A 20,098-nucleotide genomic window follows, 5' to 3' on the forward strand; every position below is an offset into this window, starting at 1 on the left:
CTTCGACTTTCGCTTTGTGCCGACTCTGGTCTTTTTAATTTGGACGATGGGCTAGTTTTCGTTCCTCCTTGAGATTTCTCTGCCGGTTGATGAGGTCTTGTAAACAGCATTGCAATTCTTTCCAGCATTCCGCCCAAAGAGCACAACCAGGTCATTACTCCCTCTTTTCAGAGGGCCTATTGCCACCAAGGCCTTGTCTCACTGGACGGACCCCTCTACAGTCGAGGTTTTGACAACGACCGACCTCTCCTCAGCCAATTCTAGAATTGTACCCGCAACACCATGCTGGTCCGCCTGTCAACGCTGGCCTTCGCCGCCGGCATTCTGTCAACACCATCGCTTGTAGCAGGCCTGTCTTCGTCTGATATCCCCGCCGACACACCTGTCTCTAGACTCCTCGAGTCTGCTCAGGCGCATCTTTCCAAGGGCGAGACGGGTGACGCGCTCGTTTACTACGATGCCGCCATTGCCAAGGACCCGAACAACTACCTGTCCCTCTTCAAGCGCGCCACCACGTACCTCTCGCTGGGACGCACGGCGCAGGCGACGGATGACTTCGAAAAGGTTCTCTCGATTAAGCCCGGCTTCGAGGGTGCCCATGTGCAGTTGGGAAAGCTAAAGGCCCGCTCTGCCGAGTGGGACGCCGCAAGGGAGCACTACAAGAAGGCGAAAAAGACGGAGGAAATTGTCGCCCTCGAGGAGGCGCACGGCGCGGCCAATCTCGCCGAGGCGGCCGCCAAGGCCGAGAACTGGGAGGAGTGCGTGAAGCAGGCCGACGATGCCATCCTCGTCGCTAGCCGGGCGCTGTCATTGCGGGAGCTGCGTGCACGGTGCGCCTTCGAGCGGGGTGCCGTTGAGAGGGGCATGGGCGATCTGCAGCACATCCTGCAGATGAAGCCGGGCGACACATCACCCCATGTCAAGATCTCGGCCATTACTTTCTACGCGTTGGGCGACACGCAGGAGGGTATGGCCGCCATCCGGAGGTGTCTGCACTCGGACCCCGACTCGAAGGTGTGCAAGCGTCTTCTCAAGGAGGAGAAATTGGTGGATAAGGTGCTGCAGAAGGTCACCAAGGCCCTCGAAAAGAACCAGCATATGACAGCAGTGCGGCAGCTCGTGCCCTCGGCAGAGGGCGACGGTTTAATCAAGGAGGTGAAGGAGCAGGTGAGCAGGCTGAGGGAAGACGGGACGATACCCAAGGCGGCGGGAAATGTCTTGGTATCAAGGCTAGTAGGGATGGCTTGCCAAGCATACTATGAGGTACGTTGGTGTCGCCAGACGCATACCTGCTGCCGTGTAGCTAACCCTTCACAACAGTCCAGTAGCAAGAAGGCCCAGGAGTACTGCGACGAATCTCTCGAGCTGGACGAGAACTCACTCTACGGCTTGCTCCATCGCGCCAAGGTGCAAATGGATAAGGAGGAATTCGAAGCCAGCACCCACACGCTCCGCAAGGCCGCCGAGGCCCATCCGGACAAGCAGGACATCGTCAACCCGCTGATCCAAAAGGCCCAGGTCGCCCTCAAGCGGAGCAAGACAAAGGACTACTACAAGGTGCTGGGCGTGGCGCACGACGCCGACGAGCGCCAGATCAAGTCGGCCTACCGCAAGCTGTCCAAGCTCCACCACCCGGACAAGGCGGCCAAGCAGGGGCTCACCAAGGAGGAGGCCGAGAAGAAGATGGCGGCCATCAACGAGGCCTACGAGGTGCTCAGCAACCCGGAGCTGCGCGCCCGCTTCGACCGCGGCGACGACCCCAACTCGACCGAGCAGCCCCAGTTCCACCAAGGCAGCCCGTTTGGCCATGGCCATCCGTTCATGTTCCACCAGGGCGGCCCGCAGCAATTCCAGTTCAAGTTTGGATCTGGCTTCCCGTTTTAAGAAGGCCACATTGGTTCGTTGTTCCTTTTTGGGCTTTGCATTGGAGGCGGGAGTTTCGGTGTTTGTAGAGTACAATATGGGAATGGGAGAACTGCCCCTGGCTTTTCGGTGATGAAAGGGCAGTTTCATGGTTAGCAAGCAAACAGGAAATGCAAGCGGCATATCCGTATCGTCATGGTTACGCTCAAGCTCCGGTTTGACGAGGAAGGAGCAATTGCGTATTGCCAGTTAGTTAGTCAGAAGCGGTGGGCCTTCAGCTTTGTCGAGAGCAGAAGGAAGATGCTGGTTAACCTGCGCCTAGTGTCTCAGTACGCTGCCTTGCCTGTGCATCACAACAATGAACATCGTATCACGGAGTACCTCAGGCTCAGGATTGATACACTAGCAGTCTATCCCTGAAGAACAGGATACGTGATCCAGGGTGCCTATGTCTACGGAGGAAGGTCCAGCAACACTCAACGTCTAAGGATGCATTGACTACCAAACAACCGTGTCCTTATGCGGTCCTTCCCCCGCCTGGGCCCGCTATCCCAATCTCAGCCCGCGATGCAATGCAGCTTGGCGGAACAGCACGTCCACAGCACTACACGACTGGGTAATACGGACTAATCCGATCCTTAAGCCCAAGTTTCTGCATGCCGATTCACAGTTGGGAGCAAGCTTACTTTACTCCCAAGGACCAAGCAGAGAAGCAAAATATCATCACCAACCAGCCCAGCCAGGGTTCCTGTTCATAACTGATTCAGTTTGTCTATAACACAGGGCAGGGACATGGCATGTATATACCATACGCCAGATGTTGCAAGCGAGTAGGTAGGCAGCCAGGCGGCTCCCCCCTGTCCCAACCAGTCTCTTCAAATAGCACCCGTCCGCCTGTGTCAAGTAGGTACAGCAGGTCGGGCAAGGTCGCGGCAAACAACACAGAGAAAAGAGGTATTATATACAAGATGCGATGCAGCCAGCATCACATCGTCATCCGAGTGTCTGTCTTTCTTGTCTAGGTTAGGTTAGGCCACCAGAGCCCAGCCTTGGCCCCTCCTCCCCGCCCTGACTTCCTTCCTCTCAAGCTTGCCGCATTGCCCTAATTCCCCTTCAAATGCCTCCTCCCTCTGATTCCCCATATCTGCTTCGTCCAAGGTAGGATAAGGGGAGCACAAGAGGGAACATTTCTATCTGGGATGAAATATGTAGTGTTTGTTTGTGTCTTTGTTTGTCGTAGGGTAGATGGGAAATCTATCCTCTCCGTCCCAGCTGCCTACCGGTCAGTGTGTGCATGACAGGAAGAGGTAGCAGGTAGGAACAAGGAGCAGCATACTTTAATTGGATCACAAGAATTAAGACCTCTCCCGTCATGATGATGACGAGTTATCGTTGTGGTGGATAAAGTAAGCCCTGTAGAGATTCAGGAAGCGTCAGCCACCTGGCCCAATTCTGTTCATGACGTCCGGTTGAGAAGAAGCGTAGAGCAACATACTTAGACGCCTCATAGGCGGACCAGCAGATCGCCGTGCTCGGCATGGTGGTCAACACCCTGGGCCGCACACCCTTGAAGAAGCCACGCGCGCCCTCTCGTTGTAACAATAACCGGCACCCAGCAGCAAAGCCGTTGACCGACCGCAGCTCGGGGTCCGCAGCGTTACCCCGCGTCTGAAGCATCGTCTTGATCACGTCCATGGGCGTGGTCAGCGCCGCGGCGAAACCGCCCGCCACCGCCCCCGCCAGACAGTGCGTAAAGGGATCGTACTTCTTGGCCGGATTCATCCATGTCGAGATGGATTCATAGGCGAGGAACTGCAGCGCTGTGAAGGGCACCGTCATCGACAGCGTTGTCGGGTACGACACGTAAAAGGCGGCGAGCCCCTCTTTCCTGTACACATACTTGGCGCAGTCGAACATGGAGCGGTACATTTTGGCCGAGTTTTGGATCTGCATCCTTTGCTTGATGACTGCGCGCGAAAAACGGTTGGTCAGAGAATAGCGCGCGAGGAGGGATTATGGGATGCAAGAGTGGCTTACCATCGAAGGGGTTCATCAGGGCATCGCTGGCAATGGTCGCGCATGCACCGCTGGTGGCGGCGGCGAGTGGATGGTGGACGCCGGCCTGGTTCCCGCCCATAAGGTGCTTCACCGCCTCATACGTCGCAAAGTAGACGGCATGCGCAGGGCCTAGTATGAAGCTCCAATGTCAACTGGGAAATATTATGGCGATCCTAGCACAAGACTCACCGGCCCCGACGATGACGCTGGACATGCCGCGCCATAAACTCAGGATGCCCTCGGTGCTTGCCATCCGGTAGGTGCCCTGGATCACTCCATTGTAGACTGCCGAAGGAGTGGGGTTGACTATCTGCATTCGTGTCTGTAGCGCATGGGGAAAAGCTCGTCAGCCGCGCTGCTTGCGATCGACCGGGCTGCGGGGTCCCAGAGTTTGAATGTCGCAAAGGGGCCGCGAGAGAGCGCCAGCTTACCTTGATAGCGTCGATAGGGTACACTATGCCTGGTCAGCATCTTGTCGGGGGAGACGGGAAGGCGGATTATCAAGTCAATTGAAGGGGGAGGTAGGATGCGACTTACTTGTGCAGTGCTCGGCGATGCCGGCGAAAGCGCCGGCAGCCATGTTCTGCAACAACGAGAAGTTGGGCGGGAGCGATTCATAGCTGCCACGTTGTCATCAGCGTCCCTTTCCCGTCTTCATCCTTTAGAACAACCGCTGGCGGTCCGTGAAAACGAGGCCAGTATCAGAGCGAAAACCTACTCGTATTCCTCGACGGGCTCGGCATTTGGCTGAGCCATTGGGGAAGCTACGGCTCCCGGTGCTCCTAAATCGAGAGCCAGGTTGAATGTCTAGGAAGATTCGTGGGCTTGTCTGCTTGCGGGAACGTATGGCCACGCTTCTGCAAGTCGCGATAGCAGAGGCAGCAAGTTGAGTGACGCAATTGCGAGGCAGGACGAAAGCTCGTCGGTACTGTAAACCACCGAAACAACTAAACAAGCTCAGTGCTGTCCGCAAGAGGGATTAGCAGCGAGTTTTCACGGAGCGCCCAAAGGTCTCCTCAGGATCGATGGCCGTGTCTCTGTGGTCAACAGAGTATCTGGCGCAAAAGGCAGCTTACGAGCTGTTGGCGGTGTTGGCCGTTGGTGAAGCTGTCTTTTGGCAAACCGTCCTCCGAAATTTCTGCGACCGCTGTCGGCAGCGCCTCACCTACAGCCCAAGAAAAAAAAAATGGAGCCGGTCAGCGCCTTTCGTCAGAGTTGTCCGGAGGTCGGGGAATTGCCAAATGTGCCACCACCTTTGGACAAGGAACGCTAATTTACAGGTGGCAAGCTGTGCTAGGTAGGCCCCCCGCAACCCACCCCAGCAAATCGCTGTACTCAGTGGCCCGCACCTCGGAGATACCCATCCTAGCGTCCAGATGCTTTCGACAAAGCAACCTTGCAGCTCCTTATCAGATCCGCACATCCCCGCAGTCGGCCACCGAAACGCTCTGGCCTTTCTCCGAGGCGCTCGGCTCGGACAAGCGCAGACCAGATGGCACATCTTTTTTGTCACGTTTTCAGATCGCATGTGGGTGTGGGCGTGCAACTACGGTAATTTGCCCAAAAAAAAAAAAAATGAGTTGGAGTCTCTATCGTAGTCTGAATTATGCATACATGTGTTAGAACGAGACAGATGTGAGTTGCCTATGACCCCTCTACTGCATTGTTTTCCATCCTCAACGGCCAAATCCGGCAGCCCAACTGATGCCCTCTGTGCTAAGCAATGCTCATAAGCCAACTCCTGAACACCCAAAACACTGCCAGCTTCCCGTCCTGTGTGCCGAGCCTTCCGTTTGTGTGTGTGACCCTTACGCGAGCCCAAATGACTTGAAGTGTAAACGCCGGGAGCGCCGCCAAATGTCCTTCCTTGGTGCCTTCTCTGTGTGTCACTCAATGTTTGTTCCTGCGGCTGGCTGTCTGTTGTTTAGTGGTTACCTTAGCGTCAATCATCGCACACCTCCCGGCCGGCGGTTGAGGTGCGCCTGTTGGAACTGGTAAACCATGTGAACGACCCCAGCGTCCGGTGCTCCGCCGCCTTCGGCTGCGCTGTTCTCCCTGCTTATCGTCCTTGCTGGCGATGTTTGCCATGCTGACTCGTCTAGGGCGCCACCGCTCCCGTACACCTCCTCGTCACCTGGCCGCTTCCCGCCGTCGCTCATTTGCCCGTCGTCTTCCCCAGACTCCTCAATGATGTTGCTTTCTCCTTGGTATCCGACCCGCTGATGGCGTGCTGGGTGTGTTGTCCTCCCGCCCAGGGTAAAATTCGGCGGTTGATGGTGTGGATCAAGCAGGATGGACGCCATGGGCGATGGTTGGGGTAACGGAGGGCCGTATCGAGGTGTCTTAGCGGGAGCCCTGCTCCTTGCTAGATCGCTGCGGCCCATCCGCGAAGCTTGCAGGTCAGCAGCCAGGGCCGGCTCGTTCATACTTGGCCAAGCCGGTGGAGGATGGAACTGGTTCCGTAGGCCCGGCGGCAGATGCGACCCAGCCCCCGTCTTCGGGTTCAGTGCAAAATTGCCATAGTGGCCCATGAAGCCGTAGTATGATGCTTCCATCTTTCCATGCTTGGTCGCGTAATAGTCATCTCGAACGTCTCCGGCGTCCACGTTCTTCTTCGCGATGCCCTTCTTGAAATCAAACTCAGCAAAGGAACAGACATAGCCAAGTCCATCGACATGAATGGTAAACTCGCGGAAGAAGTCAATGATCTGATCACTGCACTTGGGAAGACTGAAAAATAGGACAAATGGCGTGGTCAGGATGCTCAAGATGTCCTCAATGAAAATGATGACCCTGGTCTTGTAAAGCTGTGAAAACTCGAGTTTGACATCAAAACTGTGGAGTCTGTCCTGCCAATGATCCGGCTGGTAATGTGTGTATTCGATGACGTTTCGCATGGCGTACTCGGGGTCGAATACTGCTTCGTCCGAGGGGATGCTGCCCTGGGCGGCGGCCCAGATGCTTCCGAAAACGGCCGTGTAAAAGAGAACTGTCCGGTCTGGGGTAATTTCAAACCCCAGGAAGGATTCCGGGTCGAGGACTGAGGCGACCGCCAAGACGGTGGCAAGAGCACCAGCAATGAAGGCCACCGTTCGAGCAAGCGCTGTCGTTTTTGCCTTTGGGAATTGATCTATGTAGTGGCTGGCAAACGGACGAGACATGTCTATCCGTTTACGAAACAGATGCGGTAATTCGTTGAACTCGCGGAATTTCCATTCGGCAAGACGTGTATAATGGCGTGATGACAAGACTGACGGGTTCTTCTGGATTTCCTGCTTGAGAGTCAGCCACCGGAATGACGCTGGTTTCAGATACGAAATGATGGGCCCATACATGATAGTATTTCAGGAAATTAACAACAACAAAGTATCCGGCTACGAATGGGGTACTGATAAGCATCATGACGGCTGCAAAAACAAACCTTGCGCGGAGTTTCTGGCTGAGTTCGCCTCGGCGATCCGCCCTCAGAAATTCCTTATTGACTTGACCCTTTTCGTCAAAGACGAAGTCGAGAATGCTGAACATTAGTGTCCACTCCATGGTCTCTGTCAAGAATTGGTAGTTCCGTAGGAATGGCACCGGGATCGTTAAATCCAAGATATCCTTGTTGATGAGAGCAATCAAATAATTTTCTCGCCTCATCAGACGGTTGGCAATGTCGGAGGCATCGAGCCTCTCTTTTGACTGACTGCCGAGCCAGGCACGTTGCCTCGGCGTCAGGCTTGTTGCTGTCTTGGGATTCTGGTCTCTAAGCGCCATGATGCGAGCGACAACCTCCTGCCACGTAATTGTCTGCATATCCTGATCAGGGATGTTGAGCAGGTAGAGGTAAAAATCGTGAACATGGAAGAGTCGACGGAGATCCAGGAGGTACTGGATCGCCTTCCAAATGAAGTAAAAGGCGCATATCCACAGGCCAAAGTTCCAAAAACCGGACATGTTCCTGGTGCACTGAGGGACGAGGATCTGAGACAGCCTCTGGCTTCCCCGCAGTTTGCTGTAATCCACGCACTGAGTAAGGAATGTCAAGAGGATGGTGAGGAAGGCGACGTTCCTGTCTCGAGTCAGTAAAGTTTGGCACAATGCTGCCGACAATGGTTTGAGCCTTAATGCTTACACTAGATGCAAGACCCTCTCTACCAATATGCACCAGATGCCGTGGCCAGCGTAGTAGCCGTAGACGTCCTTAATGAAGTTGTCGAGATTCGAGACATTAGCCCATCTCCATTCCGCCTTCTTCTTGGCGCTACCCGACACTACACCGGTGAAGAGGGAGTGTGGCAGGCCGGTCCCGCGCCGAGGGGGCTCAAAAGCATCGTCGCTGTGCAGCCGTTGATGAGCCTGGGCGGTCTCCCACTGAGCACGAGCCTTGGATGGTCCCGGGATGGCGGCTGCACGGCTGCGTTTGTTCCTCGGTGACCTCCCCGGAGTCCCCCCCGCGTCGCCTTCACGATTCTCTACGAGGAGTGAGGCTGGAACGTCGTTGTCCCCGTCATCGTCGTGTGTCGCCCATGCAGGGTGGGCATAATCTTTGTGCAACCAACCTCGCGACGGACGACGTCCCTGCGAGGGCGGACTTGTCACTCCACCCAGCGTGGTACGGCTGTCTTCGACGCCGAGTCCCTCGGTGTGGTCCAGGTCGTAGTCCTGGAAATCGTGACTAAGGTTCTGTTCATCTAGCAGGCCGGCTCGATCCTCAGGGTCTTCCTCTCGCGCCCTGAGTTCTTCGTAAAATGACCGGCCACGACCGGTGGGCACGAGTCTCGAAAACATATTCGACGCCATTACGGAATGGCTTCAATGTGCAGCTTCGTCGGGAGTGTTTGCGGTCATTGGAAGGCTTCTCGAGGCCGGCGAAGGAGCAACCGGTTTGCGGAGATGATCAGTCACGACTCGGACTCGTTGCATGCCGATGACGACGGCGTCTTGCGTTTCCCAAATGATGCTGGGAAGGCAATGGACATCATAGGGGCAATAAGCAGTAATGGCGTGTGAAACCGGTCCGACTAGGTAGAGATAGGTCACAGGTCTTGGTTTGCTCAAGTAGTCCGGTCAGAAGGTGCTGCCCACAGGCAGGCGGAACTGCTCGCGTGCGTGCTGAAGATGCATGCCAGTTGTTGAGCGGGTAGGCACCGATCCGGAAAGTCACTGGATGCCTGCCCGTGCATCATTCCGACGGACTCAAGCTTCGTCCTGGGTCCAGCTGACTTACACTGTGAGTCTGTGACTGGCGTTCCATGCTGTAATTACGTGAATTAGGTACTAGTATTACGGACGGAGGTACGTTGTAATGTATCGAATTACAATGCCACCGCAGGTGCTTTTTGGGCAGGCGGTCTGGAGTCTGGACGACCGTCAGGATGCTTGTTGAGAACATTCCGTTTGCGCTGTCATCGATTAGCTCTCCTTGGGTCCCTCGGGTACCTATCCGTACTCCACTGCTCTATCTACATCTAACACAGCATCTGACACCGTCTTACGATGCAGATTGCTTGACACGATTGTTGTGTAAGCTACACGATGGTATTTCGACCTCGAAGAGTTACAGACGGACCGTAATATCCCTTGGTGAGCCTCATAGAGTAAAACGCACAACCGAAACACCACGGGTCGCAACGGAAAGGGGCAGGACCGGCGATTTTCTCAGAAAATGCTCTGAAGGCAAATAGACAGATATGACTACGTCGCTGCCCTTACGGGACAGCGCGGGGCCGCTTTCGCCCCAGAGTCCCACAGCAACAACGTCGCCAACTGGAAAAGCTGCAACCCCTCTTTCCTCAAAGGTCACAACTGTCCTCTCGTCGTCTTATGCAGACACCGACTTCAGGGACGCCCTCTCTCTCCTCGACGAGCGCGGGGTGCTCAAAACGCCTGCGATTCGCCGCCAACTTCGCCTGGATCTGCAGAAGGAGGTCATCGAGAGCAATGGCGAGATTATCGATGAGTTTGCCAAAGTTGCCGAGGTGAGGATGCCTTTCCCCAACCAAATTCACCCTCGTGTGCTCATTGGATGAGCTAACATTGAGCCCAGCAACTGCGACGTATCGGCACTACCATTGGTAAGCTGAACGACAGCTTCAACGAGATGAAGAGACAGATCACGGCGGCCCACGATTCAACGTCTCTGGCACTGGGCGAGGCGGCTCATCTCATGACTCAACGGCGTCAGGTTGAGCAGAAACAGAGCCTGCTCAGTGCTTTCAACGCCAATTTCGTGCTTACTGAAGACGAAACAGCCGCGCTGACGCTGAGCTCGGAGCCCGTCGATGACCTTTTCTTCACTACGCTTGCCAAGGCGAAGCGGATTAGCAAGGACTGCGAGCTTCTTCTCGGTTTCGAGAACCAGACGCTGGGGTTGGAGATCATGGAGCAAGTCTCCAAGAACCTGAATCTGGGTTTCCAGAAACTCTACAAGTGGGTTCAGAGGGAGTTCAAAACCCTCAACCTTGAGAATCCCCAAATTGGCTCGCCTATTCGTCGCGCCCTGCGGGTGCTGGCCGAGCGCCCGAGCCTGTTTCAGAACTGCCTCGACATCTTCGCAGAGGCCCGGGAACATGTCCTGTCAGACTCTTTTTACACGGTCCTGACAGGAAGTTCAGCCTCAGGCGCCCAAGACCCCTCGCTCAAGCCCATCGAACTTGTGGCACACGATCCCCTGAGGTACGTCGGGGACATGCTAGCCTGGGCGCATTCGGCTGCCGTTGGGGAGAGGGAGGCGCTGGAGGGCTTGTTCATCGGCGAAGGGGAGGAGATCGCCAAAGGCATCCAGGCGGGCCGGGAAAACGAGGTGTGGCGTCTTGTTGCCGAAGACAGCGAGGACGTGGTTGACTTTGACGCCGTCAAGACTTTGAACGCGCTGGTTGACCGCGACATGTCCGGGGCAGCCCGCATTCTGCGGCAGCGAGTCGAGCAGGTCATTCAAACCAACGAGGACACGATCCTGGCCTACAAGCTCGCAAACCTACTAAATTTCTACAAAAGCACCTTCCCGAGGCTGCTGAACCCAGGTTCTGCCCTCGTGGAAACCCTGGGGGCCCTCGAGTCCGAGGCGATGCGGCAGTTCCGCTCGCTGGCCCGGGACCAAGTCGCGGCACTGCAGGGTGACTTTGATCAAGCGTCGCCGGCAGACTTGTCCCCGCCAGAATTCCTAACCGATGCCCTGGACCAGCTAACGGCCATCATGAAGACATACGAGACTTCGCTCACGTCGACGAGCAACCCCGAAGCTGAGTTCGAGCCCGTGCTGGCTGAGGCATTCGACCCGTTCCTATCCGGCTCCGTCAACATGGCAAAGACGCTGAAGCGCCCTTCTAGCTCTGTTTTCCTCATCAACTGCTTCGTGGCCGCCAAGAATTGCCTCTCACGGTTCGATTTCACGCGGACCCGCGTGACGCTGCTGGATGTGCGGATTGAGGAGGAGCGCTCCCGCTTGGTCGAGAGCCAGTACCGGTTCTTCCGGGTCGAGTCCGGCCTCGACGCGTTGATAGCGGCGCTCGCGGAACTCGAAGAGAGCAATGAGGACGTGGAGAAGGTGGCGTCGCTCGAGGCGGTCCAAGCCTCTGCGCTGACGCAGGCGGGCCAGGCGCTCGACGACTTCTTGCCGTCGGCACTGATGGATGCCGTAGAGCAGCTGAAGCACCTGCAGGATTCCAAGCTGGCGCGGGAGATCACCGAGGAGGCGGCCGAGAGGTTCTGCGTCGACTTTGAGCATGTCGAAGAGATGTTGATGAGGGCCGACGAGTTGGCCGAACAGCGGCAGGGTGAGGAGGCAGAGAGTCTCCGGGCCCTGTTCCCCAGAACGTCAGGCGAGATCCGCGTGTTGTTGTCGTAGGGGCGGATACTGGGCTTCACATAACCCAGGTACAGTACTCAATGCACTACGGAGTCACGGGGAAGTGTACCTTGACTGTCTACTATCTTAGATAACTCAAACTTTGCTGTGCCTTGTATGCAGCACATTGGAACTAATCCCATAGAATATCTGAACTCGGCCCTGGGCATTGAAAGATACCACTACAGCAGCTAGTTCGCCTTATAAACAGTAGCCCAGATAGAAGAGTACGAAGTACTCCGTATAGTTTTATTGACGCTGGATGTATTTACCGTAAGTAACGTACTGGCATTGTACTGTATGAATGTCCGCCTCTACAGTGCATTCCACTGAGGCTACAAAGCGTCGACGTCACTGCCCCGCATTCATTGCTGAAGTCTAGAACAGCCCTACGGGGGTAACGTTATGTTAGCGGAAGATTGGTACGGAATCTTCCCGTAATGGTATGTAAGATACCACTAGATGCTAGGCCCTGTAAAACTGTTCAACCTCAGTTCCACCTGCCAGGCGGGAGCATAGGTAGCCTGGTACTTGTACATTACAGGTACCCTACCGAGTGCCTATCACCCCACTTGACAGGTCTATCATCAACACTACTAGCGATCAGTCCTGTCGGCGGCCAAAAGAAGGACAATTTCTGTCACTCTCCATCCATCCAACGAGTTCCAACCCGCGGCTCGGCAGTCCAAGCAGAACAACGGATATGTCGTGGGATGTCCACACATTCTGAAAGCAACCATGTTCGGCCTCAGGACCGCGACTGCCCTGTCGGTCCTTCAGAAGACGTATGACGAGAGCTACCTGACCTGCTCGACTGCCGTGTATTATGAGAGCCAGGTAGGGGACATGATGGCCGATTTGATTGATTTTCCCAACACACGGCTAATTGACTAAACTCTCAGGGCAACGAAGCCGAGGCTATGCGATGCTGGAAGCAGGCGCTCGAGCAGATAACCGATCATCGTGCCAGCAGGGTTCTTTCAGACCCTACCTCTCGTTCGGAAACGGAGAAAGCCTTGGTTGATAGCCTTCGACAACTGGAAGTGCAGTGTAAAGAACGGATCGATCTCCTCGAAGCCCTCCGCCTCTCACGCCAAGAAGCCTCGCAGCACGAGCCGTCCGTACAGTCGCAGCCTCAAGAGGGCGGGCTGCCAGGACAGCAGGAACAGGGCTGGATTGGAAACGGAACCATTCCCGCCATTACCTACACCGAGCTGTCACGGCCAGCCATGCAGAGGCGCGCGTCCGCACATGCTAGGTCTTCCACGTCGCGGCCGGACGACAAGACGTCGACTTCTCCCTCACGGAAGCCAGTCGCCTCTGCACCCTCGCTATCCACGCCAGAGAAGAAGGCGTCAAGATCATCTAGCCCGGAGAAACACACGTTTCGTACGACCTTACGGCCAGGTCGGCTGGGAGAAAAGACACTCAAGACTTCTTTGTGGCGACCCCCGCCCAGAACAGCAGAACGCCCTGGCGCCAACAAAGCAGCGATACTAGCCTGGAGCTCGCTCAGCCAGCGAGACACGACGGATCAGGCATCGCCACGATCGTTTTCGAGCCCGCCAGTTCAGTCCGAGCAGCCGCGCAGGAGCTTGGAGAAATGGGATAGCAGTTCCAGAAGACTAGCCACAACGAGAGCAAGAAGCCCACCCGGCCAGACAGACAGGAGGACAAGCGCGGATCAATCAGGGTTGCGGCATAGCGATGTATATTCTTACTCTCGCCCATCTCCCATTTCTGTTAGCGCTGCTTCGAGCGCATTGAGCTCGCTCACGTTGAAGGAGACAGCCGAACGACAGTTGCCCCGTCGACAGAGCATGTCCCGTCAGAAAACTGCTCCGCCGCAGACGCCGAAAGCGCGGCCTTCGAAGGATCTTGCAGATGCAGACTTGGATACTTCAGAAACTGGAGAGGGTAGACTTACAAGGAGGAATACGTCATCCGATTCAATCACGATATCAAGAAGATCGACTGGTAATAGGCCTTCTACGAGCAAGAGCAAGATCACACCGAACCCAGCTAGTAAAAGTACCGGCGCGGCGGAGGCGAGAGCTAGGAGAAGAGAAAACCGAACAGAGCGGCCTTCGTCCCCGCTAAGCTCCGACTCTTCGTCTTCGTTTGAGACACCGGCAAGGCCGTCAAGACATAAGCCAAGAGTGGTCAGGCAAAGGGAAGCTTCCCTTGTAGCGGATTCCCTCGCTCAGCTGGTAGACAGCTCCACCGAAGACGAGCAGACTAATGCGGCCAGCACATGGAAGAAACGCAAGGCCGCCATACTCAAAAAGCTCCCTCCCGGAGTCGACGAGCACGCTGCCAAGCAGATTCTCAACGAAATCGTAGTTGAAGGCGATGAGGTCCACTGGAGCGACATTGCCGGTTTAGAAGTGGCCAAGAACGCGCTGCGCGAGACGGTCGTCTACCCTTTCCTCCGGCCCGACCTATTCATGGGCCTGCGTGAGCCTGCACGGGGAATGCTTCTCTTTGGTCCTCCCGGCACGGGCAAGACCATGCTTGCACGCGCCGTCGCCACCGAGTCCCGGTCGACCTTCTTCTCCATCTCGGCCAGCAGCCTGACCAGCAAGTACCTGGGCGAGTCGGAGAAGCTCGTGCGCGCGCTGTTTGCGCTAGCCAAGCTGCTCTCGCCGAGCATCATCTTCGTCGACGAGATCGACTCGCTGTTGTCACAGCGCTCCGGGACCGGCGAGCACGAGGCCACGCGGCGAATCAAGACCGAGTTCCTCATCCAGTGGAGCGATCTCCAGCGCGCCGCGGCCGGCAGAGAGGCGCCGTCGCCGTCCGCGGGCGAGAAGGACAAGGACCGCGGCGGCGACGCCAACAGGGTTCTTGTGCTCGCAGCCACGAACCTCCCCTGGGCCATTGATGAGGCGGCCAGGAGGAGGTTTGTCAGGCGCCAGTACATACCGCTGCCCGAAGCCGAGACGCGCGCGGCTCAGCTCAAGACGCTGCTCAAGCAGCAGAAACATACCCTTTCCGACACCGACATTGACACCCTTGTCGGATTGACTGATGGTATGCCGTCCGCTTACTTGTATTTCACTCTTTGCTGAGGTATGAATCAGTGACTGACTGAATTTCAACGTCACAGGGTTCTCAGGCTCGGACATCACGGCGCTGGCAAAAGACGCGGCGATGGGACCGCTGCGCTCGCTGGGCGAGGCATTGTTACACATGACCATGGATGAGATACGACCTATAGAGCTATCAGATTTTATTGCCAGCTTAACAACCATTAGGCCCAGTGTCAGCAAGTCGGGGATCAAGGAATATGAGGACTGGGCCAAGGAGTTTGGGGAACGGGGTGGATAAGGAACATAGGTATTTGAGGACGGGCGGTCACGGCATACTTAACTCAGGTAGTTAAATGTGCGAAGCCTCCAAGGATAGGAGGAGTAGCAGCAGACTCGAGAGACAACGAATAGCTTCAAGACCCTTTCTGCTGCGTATTTGACTCCGGCACACCCACATAGAGTGCGCTCATGCTGGCGCAGTGGCCCAGTTTTGATGTGCCCAGAGCACTAAATGTACAGAATGCCGTGTCTAAACGCCCAGGATTGCCAATCTCCATGCATGCCAAATGGACTGCCTTATCTACAGGTACAGGTAGTACAGGGGATTGTTTTTGTTCCAATCCGCCTCTTCACCAAATCTTACACTGGAAAAGATTCGCAGCGGCCTCCGTCGTTGAATTCCCCCAACCATGGCACCGCCACATAGAAACCCCTCCCCAGCCAACTCCCCATCAACATTCCTCATAACCCATCCCGATCCCGTTCCAGTTCCTCTTCCCCAGCCACCCGTCCAAACTTCCTCGCCTCCCTCCTAACAGCAGCCTCAATAACCTTGGCACGTGCGTTAATCTCGGCGCGAGCCTCCTTGATGATCCTGTCAATCTTGCTGGCCCTGCCCTCGGCGCGGAGGACCTCCATCCGCAGCGCGCGGCGCTCGTCCTTGGCCTGCTTGCGGACCTCGCGCTCGCGCCACAGCTCCTCCCAGGACGGGATGGGCGGCCTCTCCTCGATAGGCACCGCGGACCCGGGCGCAATGATGTGCTTGACCACGTGCCGCTTGTGCTGCGACACACGGAACCCGGGCGTGATGGCCACGACGTCGCCGAGGCGGAGGGAGTTGTTGGGGTCGTGGACTAGGTGTGTTTTCGGGTCGTTGAAGAACTGACGTGGTGGGCGGATTGGTGGTTAGCGTGGGGAACAGAGGAAAGAGCTTGTTTCAAGCGGGGAAAGAAGGAGGAGGAGAGGGGAGGAAGGAATGGCATGGAGAAGTAAAGCTAGGCAAGGTAAAGTAGAGACAAGAGAGGAAGAGAGAGGATTTGAAGATGCACATACCTTCTTGACAAAGCTATTCCACTTCTGCCCGCCGACCCGCACCTTGACTGTCCTGTCCATCAACCCGGCCGATATCACCACGCCATGGAGCTCTCGAAAGGTCTTGTATGTCTTGGTGGCCGCTTCGGCTGCGCGTTGCGCCATTGTGTAGTGCATGTCTGTATTTATTCTTATGTGTGATCGAACAAGATTCGTTTCCTGCTAGATAGGCAAAAGGTGGTGCAGGTCAGGGCGAGTCAGGGTCTGCACCCCCAGACGGCGACTGCGGTGACTGCTCGTTCGTTTCCCTCCGTGCACCGAGTCTGTCAAGAATTGATGTCAATCGTTTCGTTAGTTTCGTTAGTTTTGCTCCGTCAGGCGTCTTCTGCGGGCGAGACTAAACGTCGTGTGTGGTGTGGTGTGGCCGAAATCGCGATGCTGGTTTCCGTACCTTAGTTGAGGATCCAATGTCGTCCAAAAATTTAGTGACTGTTGAAGACGGGCGACGCGCCAAGCGAGGACAGGCGTGTGGGGCCGTGAAGGGTAAAGTGGGGCCGCGCCCGCTCCCCTTCCGATCCCCGGCTCCGAATCCCCGGGACAGGACTCGCGTCCCCTGAAAGACATAAAGGAAGAGGAAAAAAAGGTGATTGATCGAAGAGTCGAACCTTTGACTTTAAGCTGCTTTTGTGATTGCCGATATACCTTTTCAGCCCACTCCTCGCTCACAACACAGCAGAGCATGTTTTGTGCACTTCTTTCCTTAAGAACAGAGGAGGTAATGGAGTAAATGAGAGAAGAGAAGAATATAGTAGAAACGAAGGAAACCAAAAATATAAGGTCTAGTTAAGAATCGAACCCAAAGGCTAAAAAAAGAGGGTATGAGCCTAGACAACAGTCTGGGACTGTACCACCCGTCGACCAGAGGCCGTCCAGGGATTTTCTCAACCCTGCGCTGGAACCACTACACTTTCAACGGCGCTGTGGTGTAGTGGTTCCTGGTGAATACCTGTTCACTGGACCTAACCTATATACCTCACACAGTCCCACCATCACTTTTACCCACTTCCTTGGTCAGTTTCTTTTGTTGACAACCACAGCAGTCACATAACGATAGTAATATACAATGTAACGTTGAGAGGAACTACAAATAAGGTTGTTCGACATATTGAATCGAGCTCTAAATGAAACAGCAGAGGAAACATGCAATGATTACCACTATTCGGCTCTTCCCCTAAGTATATACATCCATAGGCAATGTAAGGTACCTAAGTTGACGCTGAAACGCCCCGCCATGCCCAGTCCGTCATAGTCATTCATGCCAGTACACGGCTCATTCCAATGTCCTGTGCTGCCATCCATCAAATGTTCATGACACCCAAAGCGCTCCATGATCCAACCAGCCACTCTTTGTGCTGCCGCTCGTTTGACACCAGTACTATAGATCAGACAATAATCGAACTCCGGGGGGTATCAGCCTCCTCCATCCAGCGCCCGGCTTCTATGCTTTTTGCAAGCAGGCAAACCACAACGGCCAACCCTCGGCCGTGCAACCTCCCGCGCCTTTCTCAAACCGCTGCAGACCCAGCAGTTGCCGGGAGCGGCTCGGCCACAGCCCGGCTATCACCGCTCACCGTAGCCATTACCTTGGCTCTCCTTCGAGGAGGCGGGATCTTGGGCGGCAGCCTCTTTGGCTGCCCCGTTCCGTTGGCGCCTAAATTCGTGATCGTGGACTGATTAGAATCCATCGAGTGGGCCACGGGGACACCGTGACGGTGTTTGGGCACTTCTGGCAGTGACTTTTGAGCTTTTAGGGTCCTCGGCGGAGGTCTTGGCGGGCTGCCCCCGGCACGCGCCGCCGGGTTGCGCTTCTGTTCCAGCCCCGTGCCTGACTTGAGGCTGGGCGTTTGGACCCCCGGCTTCTCGGATACATTGGCAATGGCACTCACGGTGCTGCCCGTCTCTGCATCGGTATGCGACAGGCTGTCCACGGGGCTCGCGCTGGGGGATTCGGACTCTTCGACCAGCCACGGGGTCTTTGCTACTCGCTCGACTAGGCGCAAAGTCGTCGGCTCGGGCGGCAAGAAGTGTACATTTCCCGAGCCGCGCAATATGTCGAGGAGGCTAAGGATCTGTTCTTGCTTGTAGTGAGGCGGTTGGCTGAGCTGTGTATGTGCAAGTAAGGGAGCAAGCACCCTCAGGTATGTGTGCCGCAAGACGTTGGCCTCAGCCGGGAGATCCAAGAGGTTGCGGATGATGACGTCCAGGAGGACTCGCAGGTCGTTAGTATAAAAGTACTCGTATGTCGCCGATGTGGTGAAGAGAAGGTACAGGAGCTTGAGAATGAGGAGCTGCTGCGACGTCTCGGTTTCTCGGTTCAGAAGCAGGATTATGTTCTCTCCAAACGTCCGAAACGACGGCCCGTGAACGCTGAGAATCTTCATGACCCTGTTCGTCATGGGGGCAGAAGGAGACGTAGGGTCTACTGCTGCTGAAGTGGATGCAACCATGTACTGTTCGTTTAGCACTAGCTGCAGTGATGGTTAGCCATGAGAATTCCGTACCGGAGTGAGGTCGGGGAAGGGCAAGGCGGACAAACCAGGACTCGAATAACAGGATAGTGATATGGGTCGTTAACATCATCAGATAGGGCCTCGGTGAGCTGGAAGAGGTGCATAACAAAGCCATCATCCACGTGCAACAAGTCCTCAGTGCGCAAGTGCTCAATCCGGGACATCTCGTACAGTAGTTGCAGCAGAAGGCGGTGCAGACGGGTATCCCTCCCCCCGCACCCTTTGATCAATTCAAGCAGTCGTATGAAGCATCCCTCGTCTATCATGCGCCGAAACGTAGACTCCTCAGTACGGCCGTCAAGGAGAAGGAAGTTGGCAATGCCGTGGAGCGGCGCAAACTCGTCCTCCTGCAGGAGACTGTAGATAATCTGGGTCCGCACATAATCGCTGTTTTGGGCAAATATGTCGCTGTCTAGAAGCTGCTGGGAGCAACGCGCAATGTCATCTTCGCTGTCGAGGTACTCGTCCCTCGCTCGGGCGACTAGCTGGAGCCAGGACCGCAATGCATTGTCAAGCAGCTCGTGGGTTGGGCAGGGCGTAGATAGGATTTCGGCCAGAACTAAAAAGGCGTGTCTTGTTAGTATTCTGACTCTCATGGCAAGCCAGAAAAGGACGAACAAAACTCACCATCCCAGAACTGTTCCTCGTTCCCAGCGGACCAATCGACGTCGGGGTCCGCCATGATCATCTCAGACGGACAGCACCAGTGCCGGGACTGAAACACTAGGCATCACGAATAGTGGGACGCGATTCGACATATGACTGCTGAGGAGAGTAATCTTTTGGTTACAACTGGAATGGATGTACGGAGGTAGCGGACGGTGCGAGTTGGCCCGAATTAGGTTGGTGAGCTCGTGCATCTGTCCAGCGGGTTGTGGTCCGCCTTGCGCAGCAGATGCAGTGGGCGGGCTGATTGACAGCGGCACCTGCCCGCCGTTTCTTGCTCTGGGTCTGCCGAGTGACCCCTGCTCCCGGTCCGTTTGGAACTTTGGTTGGCGTTTCGTATGCACGGGCCATGGTTCCAAAGGCTTCAATGACGTCGTTCGGTCTGGCAGTGATATCTTGAGCGATTTCTTCTACCATCTACAAGCTGTTCCCTGTCCATACCTGACATTTGTAACCTTAGTACGCATTGGGGTCAATAGATCCAATGGCTCGAGCCTGCTGCAAACACTTTCGTTCAGACTTCAACATTGTAGCGACTCACGGAGCATAAGAGCCCAGCTTTTCCCAACGGGATGATCATGCGGATAAACGCCAAATGTAGCATCCATGGATCATTGGGCGCTGCAGAGAAAGGGGTATCAATAAACGTGTACTTTGCCCAGGACCAACACCACATCAAGAGCCGACTGAACACCTCACCAGCCACACCCCAAGTCTAATACTCATACATGGCGCATCGCTACCACTTTCTTGAAGCCAACGCTCGA

The 20,098-nt window shown here is 55.6% G+C and overlaps 7 protein-coding genes across 7 annotated transcripts; 3 read left to right on the plus strand and 4 right to left on the minus strand.

Annotated features, from left to right (window-relative positions):
• Window positions 1-282: 282 nt before the first annotated feature.
• N656DRAFT_718642 (TPR-like protein) lies at window positions 283-1,884 on the plus strand (the record flags this gene model as incomplete). The annotated part of the gene is made up of 2 exons (XM_064812295.1): window positions 283-1,263; window positions 1,321-1,884. 2 exons carry the CDS (start codon window positions 283-285, stop codon window positions 1,882-1,884), a joined length of 1,545 nt encoding a protein of 514 aa, XP_064665720.1.
• A 1,349-nt stretch (window positions 1,885-3,233) lies between these two features.
• N656DRAFT_718594 (mitochondrial carrier) lies at window positions 3,234-4,677 on the minus strand (the record flags this gene model as incomplete). Its single annotated transcript, XM_064812290.1, has 7 exons — window positions 3,234-3,276; window positions 3,359-3,830; window positions 3,901-4,050; window positions 4,111-4,243; window positions 4,353-4,375; window positions 4,459-4,541; window positions 4,640-4,677. 7 exons carry the CDS (start codon window positions 4,675-4,677, stop codon window positions 3,234-3,236), a joined length of 942 nt encoding a protein of 313 aa, XP_064665721.1.
• A 799-nt stretch (window positions 4,678-5,476) lies between these two features.
• On the minus strand, window positions 5,477-9,087 carry N656DRAFT_740328 (APG9-domain-containing protein). The gene is made up of 3 exons (XM_064812794.1): window positions 8,039-9,087; window positions 7,255-7,975; window positions 5,477-7,193 (listed from the first exon to the last, which is right to left on the minus strand). Exons 1-3 carry the CDS (start codon window positions 8,704-8,706, stop codon window positions 5,868-5,870), a joined length of 2,715 nt encoding a protein of 904 aa, XP_064665722.1. The 5' UTR covers window positions 8,707-9,087; the 3' UTR covers window positions 5,477-5,867.
• Window positions 9,088-9,274: 187 nt separating this feature from the next.
• Window positions 9,275-15,247, plus strand: N656DRAFT_839926 (COG6-domain-containing protein). Its single transcript, XM_064818919.1, has 5 exons — window positions 9,275-9,884; window positions 9,953-11,681; window positions 12,486-12,589; window positions 12,655-14,785; window positions 14,862-15,247. Exons 1-5 carry the CDS (start codon window positions 9,597-9,599, stop codon window positions 15,080-15,082), a joined length of 4,473 nt encoding a protein of 1,490 aa, XP_064665723.1. The 5' UTR covers window positions 9,275-9,596; the 3' UTR covers window positions 15,083-15,247.
• Window positions 15,179-16,595, minus strand: N656DRAFT_784434 (nucleic acid-binding protein). Its single transcript, XM_064816170.1, has 2 exons — window positions 16,117-16,595; window positions 15,179-15,945 (listed from the first exon to the last, which is right to left on the minus strand). The coding sequence occupies exons 1-2, from the start codon at window positions 16,258-16,260 to the stop codon at window positions 15,526-15,528; spliced, it is 564 nt and encodes a 187-aa protein (XP_064665724.1). The 5' UTR covers window positions 16,261-16,595; the 3' UTR covers window positions 15,179-15,525.
• Window positions 16,596-17,222: 627 nt separating this feature from the next.
• N656DRAFT_740342 (uncharacterized protein) lies at window positions 17,223-19,587 on the minus strand. The gene is made up of 3 exons (XM_064812795.1): window positions 19,293-19,587; window positions 18,692-19,224; window positions 17,223-18,623 (listed from the first exon to the last, which is right to left on the minus strand). Exons 1-3 carry the CDS (start codon window positions 19,351-19,353, stop codon window positions 17,661-17,663), a joined length of 1,557 nt encoding a protein of 518 aa, XP_064665725.1. The 5' UTR covers window positions 19,354-19,587; the 3' UTR covers window positions 17,223-17,660.
• Window positions 19,263-20,028, plus strand: N656DRAFT_442045 (uncharacterized protein). Its single transcript, XM_064809669.1, has one exon. The coding sequence runs from the start codon at window positions 19,467-19,469 to the stop codon at window positions 19,905-19,907; it is 441 nt and encodes a 146-aa protein (XP_064665726.1). The 5' UTR covers window positions 19,263-19,466; the 3' UTR covers window positions 19,908-20,028.
• The last annotated feature ends 70 nt before the right edge of the window (window positions 20,029-20,098 follow it).

This window comes from Canariomyces notabilis (genome assembly GCF_033297395.1).
Source record: "Canariomyces notabilis strain CBS 508.74 unplaced genomic scaffold N656scaffold_34, whole genome shotgun sequence".
In the NCBI taxonomy this organism is placed as follows: domain Eukaryota; kingdom Fungi; phylum Ascomycota; class Sordariomycetes; order Sordariales; family Chaetomiaceae; genus Canariomyces; species Canariomyces notabilis.

What these genes read in the sequence shown, in the direction of transcription:
- N656DRAFT_839926 (XM_064818919.1), top strand. Translation starts at nt 9,597, where the DNA reads ATGACTACGTCGCTGCCCTTACGGGACAGCGCGGGGCCGCTTTCGCCC. An exon ending in AGTTTGCCAAAGTTGCCGAG is followed by an intron (nt 9,885 to 9,952) that starts GTGAGGATGCCT and finishes CATTGAGCCCAG; the next exon opens with CAACTGCGACGTATCGGCAC. An exon ending in CCGTGTATTATGAGAGCCAG is followed by an intron (nt 12,590 to 12,654) that starts GTAGGGGACATG and finishes CTAAACTCTCAG; the next exon opens with GGCAACGAAGCCGAGGCTAT.
- N656DRAFT_740342 (XM_064812795.1), bottom strand. Translation starts at nt 19,353, where the DNA reads ATGATCATGGCGGACCCCGACGTCGATTGGTCCGCTGGGAACGAGGAA. An exon ending in CGAGGAACAGTTCTGGGATG is followed by an intron (nt 19,225 to 19,292) that starts GTGAGTTTTGTT and finishes ACGCCTTTTTAG; the next exon opens with TTCTGGCCGAAATCCTATCT. An exon ending in ATCCTGTTATTCGAGTCCTG is followed by an intron (nt 18,624 to 18,691) that starts GTTTGTCCGCCT and finishes CCATCACTGCAG; the next exon opens with CTAGTGCTAAACGAACAGTA.
- N656DRAFT_442045 (XM_064809669.1), top strand. Translation starts at nt 19,467, where the DNA reads ATGTACGGAGGTAGCGGACGGTGCGAGTTGGCCCGAATTAGGTTGGTG.
- N656DRAFT_740328 (XM_064812794.1), bottom strand. Translation starts at nt 8,706, where the DNA reads ATGGCGTCGAATATGTTTTCGAGACTCGTGCCCACCGGTCGTGGCCGG. An exon ending in GAGAGGGTCTTGCATCTAGT is followed by an intron (nt 7,976 to 8,038) that starts GTAAGCATTAAG and finishes GACTCGAGACAG; the next exon opens with GAACGTCGCCTTCCTCACCA. An exon ending in ATTTCCTGAAATACTATCAT is followed by an intron (nt 7,194 to 7,254) that starts GTATGGGCCCAT and finishes ACTCTCAAGCAG; the next exon opens with GAAATCCAGAAGAACCCGTC.
- N656DRAFT_784434 (XM_064816170.1), bottom strand. Translation starts at nt 16,260, where the DNA reads ATGGCGCAACGCGCAGCCGAAGCGGCCACCAAGACATACAAGACCTTT. An exon ending in GGAATAGCTTTGTCAAGAAG is followed by an intron (nt 15,946 to 16,116) that starts GTATGTGCATCT and finishes CCACCACGTCAG; the next exon opens with TTCTTCAACGACCCGAAAAC.